This window comes from Orbicella franksi, chromosome 1, assembly GCF_964199315.1.
Source record: "Orbicella franksi chromosome 1, jaOrbFran1.1, whole genome shotgun sequence".
In the NCBI taxonomy this organism is placed as follows: domain Eukaryota; kingdom Metazoa; phylum Cnidaria; class Anthozoa; order Scleractinia; family Merulinidae; genus Orbicella; species Orbicella franksi.
In genome coordinates, this window is record NC_138145.1 from 30,713,921 (window position 1) to 30,722,439 (window position 8,519).

The 8,519-nt window shown below is 41.0% G+C and overlaps 2 protein-coding genes across 2 annotated transcripts in view; both read right to left on the bottom strand.

Annotated features, from left to right (window-relative positions):
- Positions 1–1,109: 1,109 nt before the first annotated feature.
- On the bottom strand, positions 1,110–7,752 carry LOC145502610 (uncharacterized). The gene is made up of 3 exons (XM_081481941.1): positions 7,215–7,752; positions 7,063–7,120; positions 1,110–6,510 (listed from the first exon to the last, which is right to left on the bottom strand). Exon 3 carries the CDS (start codon positions 6,486–6,488, stop codon positions 5,628–5,630), a length of 861 nt encoding a protein of 286 aa, XP_081338067.1. The 5' UTR covers positions 6,489–6,510; positions 7,063–7,120; positions 7,215–7,752; the 3' UTR covers positions 1,110–5,627.
- Positions 7,753–7,758: 6 nt separating this feature from the next.
- The window catches only part of LOC145502619 (uncharacterized), a 943-nt gene continuing 182 nt past the window's right edge, over positions 7,759–8,519 (bottom strand). The window contains exons 1-2 of the mRNA XM_081481953.1: positions 8,129–8,519; positions 7,759–8,035 (exon numbers count right to left, since the gene is read on the bottom strand). The exon at positions 8,129–8,519 is cut by the window's right edge and continues 182 nt beyond it. Of these exons, the coding sequence (XP_081338079.1) occupies positions 7,869–8,035; positions 8,129–8,405 (444 nt within the window). The 5' untranslated portion in view covers positions 8,406–8,519 and the 3' untranslated portion in view covers positions 7,759–7,868. The remainder of the gene's footprint in view (positions 8,036–8,128) is intronic.

Here is an 8,519-nt window from a genome sequence, read left to right on the forward strand (position 1 = left end):
GAAATCCGACCGGTCCGGTCGAAGTAGACCGTTCCCTTGATGAATATGCCCTTAGATAGCACGCTTCCTGTGCAGCCTCCAACACAAAGGATTTTCAAGGGGTCTTCTTCAGTGGCCTCCTCCAAGCGGTCATACTGAGACAACGAAAGGGAATATCTCTTGAATGTTTTCATTTCCAAAACGGTGACGTGTTCCTTGAGAGCTCTCCCATCTCCTGAATCAGTTGCGTCTGTCACCTTCATTTCAATATTGTGCAAGATTTCCTCCCCTTCCTCTAAATCTGCTGGATCTGTAACCCTCTTTTCGAATACATTGTCATTCCTGACTTTACAATCGTTTGAGTCCATTGTGCCTTGGACATCCATTTTCACCTTGCGTAGAATTAATCCGAGTTACATAATTTCCCGAATTTTACTGCTAAGTGTTTATCTTCGAAGGTGCAAAGCTCAAGAACTTTGTTGATTATTTTGCGATTTCTCGATCATTATTTCCCAACATATCACAATGGTTGCTGCAACTGGGCTTGAAATGAAAAAAGTGAAGCCTTGGAGCCGACTGGCTCATAGATGCCGGAGCTTATCCCGATATTTGTACGATGAAGCGGCTAGGAGTAGGCAAACTCTGGGACCTTAAGTCGCCTAAAGTCGCCTTAAGTCGCTTTAAGTCGCCTTAAGTCGCCTTAAGGCCTTAAACGGAGCACATTTCCAACACAGAGGCATATCCAATATCTATAGATGTCACTGCCATTTTCCCACGCATGTAAAAGTAGGGAAGGTTTTGTTTGGTGGGGATTTTCTAGTGCCACAAACCATTGATAAAGATGATGACAAAGGAGTAGAGTTTGTTAAAATCACCGCTAGTATGCATACAATGCTGAAGAGAATAAGGTTTTGATTTCATCATCTCAAATAAAAGTTGTTTCTTGCTTATTTCCAATCTCTTTTCTCTTTTCAACTGTTTATATTTAATTCCAATCTCTGTTGCTATTGGTTCATGCTTAGCATGCTTTACTACGTTATTGGTGCACTTGGGAGTTCGGAGAGCACTTGAAAAACTGGAATAGACCTTTTCACGGTTTCTGATGTCATCTTGCTGGGGGGGGCGGGGGGGGCAAACACAGCAAAAATTGCTGTAAATAAATTGAGAGTGATTGGCATTCTGAGTATTTTATGAGTTACAAGGAAAATATACCCAGCAGAAGGCTTTTTTGACCAAATTTGAAGATTATAGATTTGCTTTCAGCGGAGGAATTGCACTTTAAATTTTCCATACAAATGTCTCTAAATTTTCCCACAAATGTGACTCGGTTTTACAAACAAAGGTATGAAAAAAATTAAAACTTTAATTGTGACTTTCTGGCGTCTAGGCTATTTCCCTCAAACATGATCAGTAAATTCTTTTATGTAGTATCTTAAGTTTTTAATTCATAAATACTTCAGAACTTGAATTTCCTTGAATTGTTAGACATTAGACTCTCCATTGTTCCCATACATTTACTGTAATTTTTGCCATGTTTGCCCCCCAAGCAAGAAGGCGTCAGAAACCGGAAGAAGGTCTATTGCTTTTGGCATGGCTCAGGGATGGCGGAGCCAGGGGCTGGGGCTAAACACCCCAATTTCAAACCAAAAATACATAAAATAATAATTTTACAAATATCTCCAGATCCCCTACATGTTCGCGCCTCTGGCGCTTGCTTGTAAGCCACCCCCCATTTCAAAATACGCTCTGCTAGCCCTGTGGCTTGAATAACTTACTTTTTCCTAGATCTTGTGCTCTCCTAACTCCAACATGCATTCATAACTCAACAAAGTCACTCTAACAAATGAACCAATACATTGTCAAAATATAAGCCCACACACACACGAAGGCATTGTGCAGTTACAGAAAATATACATACCAAGTCTATAGAAGGTCATTCGAAATGCTGACGATAAGCTTATAAGCATGAAAGGGAACTTTGGTGCAAAAATAAGAATTTTTCAAAAGAAAGGCCAGCCATCATTGCTACGAATTTTCCTATTCTCGCTGCTCTTTCTTACAAATTAGAGAGTAATTCTGCTATTGAACTTGACTTAAAATGCGATTAGAAATCCGCCATCTTGGAAACGGTTGCCTGCTCAGAAGTCGGTCAGCATACGGACTGCTCGCCGTAGACCGCAGACTGCAGACTACAGATTACAGACTGCATACAGTAGACCTCAGACCGTAGATTACAACAAGTTGACTGAAGACCGCTGGTAGCAATTCTTGAAGACCACAGAGCTTAATCCGACACAAATCCTTGTCGTATTGAAATCGTGACTCTTTGGCCGCGTATTAGACAATATGGGTATGTGTCGACAGTGTGACTCTCAAGTTTACCCGAAGATGACCAAGGAAGGCATACTGAGGTATGATTACGAGCCGTTTAGCTTACAGTAGCATCTTTTTCACACGACAAAAAAGGAAATGAACGTAATAATGGAAGATGCACGTTCACTTCGATATGGATGCCTGGTACATTATTATTGTCTGTGGTGTATCCACGGTGAATGCTGATACACCACAGACTGTAATAATGTACCAGGCATCCATATCGAAGTGAACGCGCCTCTTCCATTATTATGTTCATTTCCTTTTTTGTCGTGTGAAAAAGATGCTACTGTAAGCTAAACGGCTCGTAATCATACCTCAGTATGTCTTCCTTGGTCATCTTCGAGTAATCTTGAGAGTTACACACACCCATATTGTCTAATACGTGGCCAAAGAGTCATAATTTCAATACGACAAGCTGTGGTCCTCAAGATTTGCGGCCAGCGGTCCTCAGTAAACGTCTTGTAATATACGGTCTGAGGTCCACTGTATGGAGTCTGTAATCTGTAGTCTGCAGTCTGCAGTCTGCAGTCTGCAGTCTGCAGTCTTCGGTCTGCGGTCTGCGGTCTGCGGTCTGCGGTCTGCGATCTGCGGTCTGCGATCTGCGGTCTGCGGTCCGCGGTCTGCGGTCTGCGGTCTACGGTCTATGGTCTGCGGTTTGCAGTCTGCAGTCTGCAATGTCAGACACCGGTCAGCATATCATCGTATGACATCAAATCATCAAAGCAATTTGATCCTTCCCCGTCTTCCAGTTGTGTACTTTCCATTTTGTGAGGTTTAGTTCGAAATATTGCTGAATTCAGGTTTGAACTATGTCCGAAGCTGGGTCTTCTTTCGATAATTTCAATGATGAACATGACAGTGAGAGGTTTACCATTCAGTCGTATTAGTTTGAGCCGCGTATCAACTCAGATGAAGCTGTCAGGCGAGGAGCGTACGGAAAGCGACGGAGAAGGAATAAATCCTCGACTTGAGAATTCAGACTGGTGTGTAGCGTTGTTGTGATTGATCGATTCATTGTACTAAGTCGAATGACTTTAGTGTGAAATAAAATGAACTTAACGCATAATTATGTGGCGATCGTATTTACATCGTTCGTTGGTTTAGGTCGGTTGTATTCAGCATTTTTAAGCTTAAATACCATAAGCAAAATGACATATTTGTGATAAATTTTGCACTATTTAACAATGTATTCCAAGGAGGTTTTCCTTTTTTCATTGGACAATTCCAGCAAAAGTGAGTTGCGAAACCCCGAGCTTTAATCAATTAATTACTCCTAACACAGTAATAACTGAACTAGGAGGTTATTACAGCAAAAAAAAATCTAAGACTCTTTGTTTACAGTGGTGTCACTTTCTGCTTATGTTTTATATGCAGATCAACCAAAAAATAAAACTCTGGGAGCACGATTTAATTTCCTTCTCGGTCTGGTTGTAACAACTGGTTATGTTTTCGACTACAACATAGATCAATAATAACTTTAGGAACTTTCAGGAATGTTACTGAAATACATGTTTGACTCGTAAAAAATACGAATTTGTTTACAGTGCCGCTGGCTTCACCAACTCATACACCGCTAATTTGTTTGGTTTATGCACTAGTCTAAATCCTTTTTTTTTTTGGTGAACACAACGCAATGTGATATTGCGTTTTTGTTTATAATTCAGGTGTTCATGTGAGAATTGCCAGATTATGGAATGAGTGAAGGCATGCATTTGCTGCCAAGAAATTGAGGCAGTAAAAAATAAAAATATTGAGACAGTCGCAAGTGGCAAATGCCAAGAGGAGCCTACATGTATAACCCAACACCCAGGGTTTCATCCAGTCTGTATCAATAGATGGATATTGCAGGACTGCTTGGTTTCAATACAAGCAGCAATACATCTTTATCCTTATCCTTATGATGGGCCAGAACATAAATTATTTAGACATATATCCTACAGGCAACTGGCCTGATGGTGCTGGGGAATTTTAGGGAAAGAGATAAGGGTGTTTCTTCCATCTTGGGCCATTATGTGCATCCGTAACTTCTATCCCCCACTTGAGCCAGAAGAAGAGTTTGCCTTTGAAGGGTTTTGGTATGGGGATGAGTGATCTGGATTTACCATAAAACTGTTTACAAGTTGAAAATGTTCAAATAATATATAAATATTTACTGATTACTTACTTAGGCCTCTCTCATATACACCGTACCATATATACGTTTATTGTTTCCAGTGAATGGGCGTCATTTTGTTCATGTTTTCATTTTCTCAACGGGTATATATTACTTTCATTGGTAAATTAACTGACTACTTGTTCCCGAAAAAATACTTTTCTTTTGGCATTGATGTATACTAGAATATTTATCGGTTTTTATGTATTATGTTTACCAGTTAGGGTCAAAGACTAAATTGGATAATGATTCTTCAATATCAAGATTCTCCAAAATTAATTACGAAGAAAAAATAACTGTTACTTCTAAAGCTACATAACACTATTTTCATTAGCTAAATCTTGACTGATGTTGTTGTATCAAGTCTGCCTTAAGTGGTGCTGGCTCTGAAGCAATGTTCTTTGGTAGCTGAACAGGCAAAGGCTGGGAACTGCATTCCCTTCCTCACACCGCTTGATAAATTCTGAAATCATACCTGACAAATAATTGTATGATTTCTTCTCACTGATGGGCTTGACAACCCATCACTTATGGGCTTTTGGAAAGCACATCTTGTAGCATCCTTGCCTGCATGTTCTTCTGCCTGTACTCGAGCTTGATTATGGCCAGTGTTTGCACTGTTGTCAAGTGCTGCAAGTTGAGTCCTGGAAACCATGCTCTGGTACGAAATATGTTCCCTTTTTGAGAAGTTCTTGAGCATCATTGAGTGATAGACCTTGAGTGTGCCAATGTGGCAGAAGTCAGTAAGCTTAGCCAGATCTTTTAAAAGCATAGTGTTCAGGACCACTTCCTCCAAAGCTAACTGAGTCGGGGTACCTAGTTTGAGCCAACAGATTCTCTTAGCTTCAGAGGATGAAATGTGCCTGTGACTGCACTCATGAAAGTGGGTGTTCCCTGACCACTTATGTTTGTCGGTAGTGTGATTCAACACAAATTTCCATTTTTCACGCAAATGATCCACACTACCATTGCAGGTTGCACCAGACCACCTACTTAGAGAGGTGCCAAACATCATACTGGTGATTAATAGTTGGGTGGTCTTTGTTCATGGAACTGCTGATGGGCACATGATGGTCTATTGCAATCCTACTTATGGTGACATCTTTATTTTCCAGCATTTCTATGCACCTGGAAAAGCCTTCTTTTTCCGTAGCATTAGAGGAGTGACCTCTGAAATCTGAACAACATTAAATGCTACTACATCCCCAGTGTCATCATCAATTAGCATGTAGGTGCTATATTTGGTGCAGTGTCCTGGACTGTCACAACAGCCATCACCATCAAGGTTGACAACTGCCTTCCCTTTAGGCTTTTCAATTTGGCATCTACTTTCAGCCTCCCATGTCTCATTAACAATAGGAATCAAATACTTTTGTTGTATGTTATAATTAACACTTTCGCTAAAAAACTGAAGATTGAAAGATGAGTCAAAGCGACTGATAGCAGCAAAAGTGTTCCCAGTGAACAGAATGGATGCTGCCATCAACGGGTTACCCAAGGGTTTCTTTTTCACCATTGGCTGTGAATCCCAATAAGTGGTGTGGCCACTGTGGCAGGTTAACTCAATTGATGGCATGCTACCATTTGTTTTCCTCTCATGTTGTATTATGACATCTCCACAGTCTGGACACCTTTTTAGCAACTTATTCAGACGTGAATCAAATACCATGTATTTCTTTTCACAGTCGGGCGTGCTGGATGTACAGTCCCCATCATTTTTATCTTCAGGCAATAAATTGTCGTCATCAGTAAATTTTTCTTCACCAGGTAACCAATGGGGATCCAGATCTTCATCATCATCATCATCTTCCTCCTCATCATCATCATTGCTGCCGTCACCATTTTCATTACCAACAACACTTTCATCATCCTCAGTAGTTGTTCTCAGAACAACTTCCACTTCATACAGTGGAGGTGGTAAGTTAGCATTGAAGCTGTCATCCTTATATGTGGGGAAAATTACATAAGGGGGTGGCTGCATGGCATAACTGTGGTCCACATATCTGATATTTGTACACAAAATATAATTTAGAAACTTCTGTCAAAAAGAAATAACCTTCTTTTTTGATTTTCCCAAGCTAATTTATCTGAAAACTAAGAATCCATCTCGAATGAGGATATCCAAGGGGCCATTCCATTTTTTATCTGCACCCCCGCCCCCCGCCCCCTATTGAGGTGCTAAGAAATCTGAGAGAGAGGGAGGAGTCTTTAAAGGTCGTTTCTGAATGGGTAGCTGTGTCGGCACCTTCAATCTTTTAATAGATTCTGAAAGTGTGTTAGCACTTTGATCTTCCTTTCATGGGGGGTAAAAAATTAACTTTTCCAAGGGAGTAAAATTTAAAGCTCCTCAATAGAGGGGGTGGGGCGGAGGGCGGATTAAATGGAGTGGCCCACAGAAATTTTGCGCTACATGTTTCTCAGTTTACGTGCCTCTTAAAAGAAGAAAAAACTCTGATGGATACACATACGACGATTATGTCCTATTTCAGTATCTATTCAAGTGTTTATCTAACCAAACTGTAAGGTGACGCAAAACAATTTCTAAGCGCGCTTACCTTCGTCCAGGGACGGTCCTCACAAGTTGTCAACAAACACGTCTCCACATTTCATCTCCTGGTTCCGATAGGCAAAAAAGGGAAGAAAGTTAGCTTATGACCCAGATCAAGTAATATCACTGGTTTAAGCCGTTTAAAAACAAAGAACAAACCTTCGAAATTGCGATAGCCTCAATTTTCCACTAGTTTTCTTGCACACGTGCCAATATGGCGGAGACGAACTACACTCGCAAAGATCACTGGGAAATAGCTATGAAGTGCATGTGAGGGGAGTGGGCCGTGGGCCGTGGGCCGGGGAGGGGTGGCGAAGCTGAAATTTTCCTATGCCGTACTTTGACGATAAAACACCACAAAAACAAATTTTATGAATTTTACTACGGCTACCATTCTATTTGCTTCCTCCGCAAAACAAGAAGAAACTTCAATTAAAGCTCTCTTTGTCTCTGTTCTTCATGCTGGTCATTATCAACTATGCGTAACCAAAATTCTAATTCCTGTGTCCTAAAACTCAACAGTCTAGGCATGGGAAAGCGTATGTTTGTGTGGAGGCTGATTGTAGGAAATTTGTTGATAGGAATTCCATGGAAGCCCCAGAACCTTGCGTCACACTTGTTCCTTCCCCTATTAAACGGCTACGTGCTTGCCATACTTGTACGCAAATGCTTATTCTTCAAGTTTTTTTGTTATCAACATATTCGCCTTAATCACAGTCCGCCATGTTGGATGCAACGTCACCATTTTTCGCATGAAAGCGAGGTCACGCGTGTTGAAACATCATGGCTGAGTCAGCGAGTACTTTGATTTCTTCAGAGTTTTGGTACTGCAATCCGGTGGACATACCGACAACAATATTTACCTGTGACAGTGACAGTGTATATTGGCTCGGGGAAGTCTACAACAACAGGAGAGGATGACAGTTCCGGTTGGACCTCCATAGAACTTTCCTCACCAGAAGCTTGGCCGAAAGTTGATGCTATGGATTAAAATGAAAAACATAAAAATACTTCTGATTATTTTACGATTTTAACCAAGGAATGTTTAAAGAGATACCGACAACAATATTTACCTGTCACAGTGACAGGGGACGATGGCACGCTTACATCAAACAATCGCACTCGTGCACGCGGTGGTTCTCGCTTTGTCGGAGATTTTCTTTTCCTGGGTGATCTTGACCAGCAAAAAATACTTGGAACTGCATGCTTATCCAGAACACGCTTCCCTGTTAAAGTTGTCTGAAAATCCGCTTCCTTAAAGTGTACAGAACATACTCTTGTGCTGTTTGTTATCTGTAGATGGACCAGATCATAATAATTAATGTAAATACATGCGCGCGACAATGACATCGATAACCTAACCAACTTACCTGGACACTTTTGCCCACGTCTCGCCGTATTTTGACAACCCACTGCTTTCGAATGGCTTCATCACTGGGAAATCGGTGAAAGATATGATTTGGA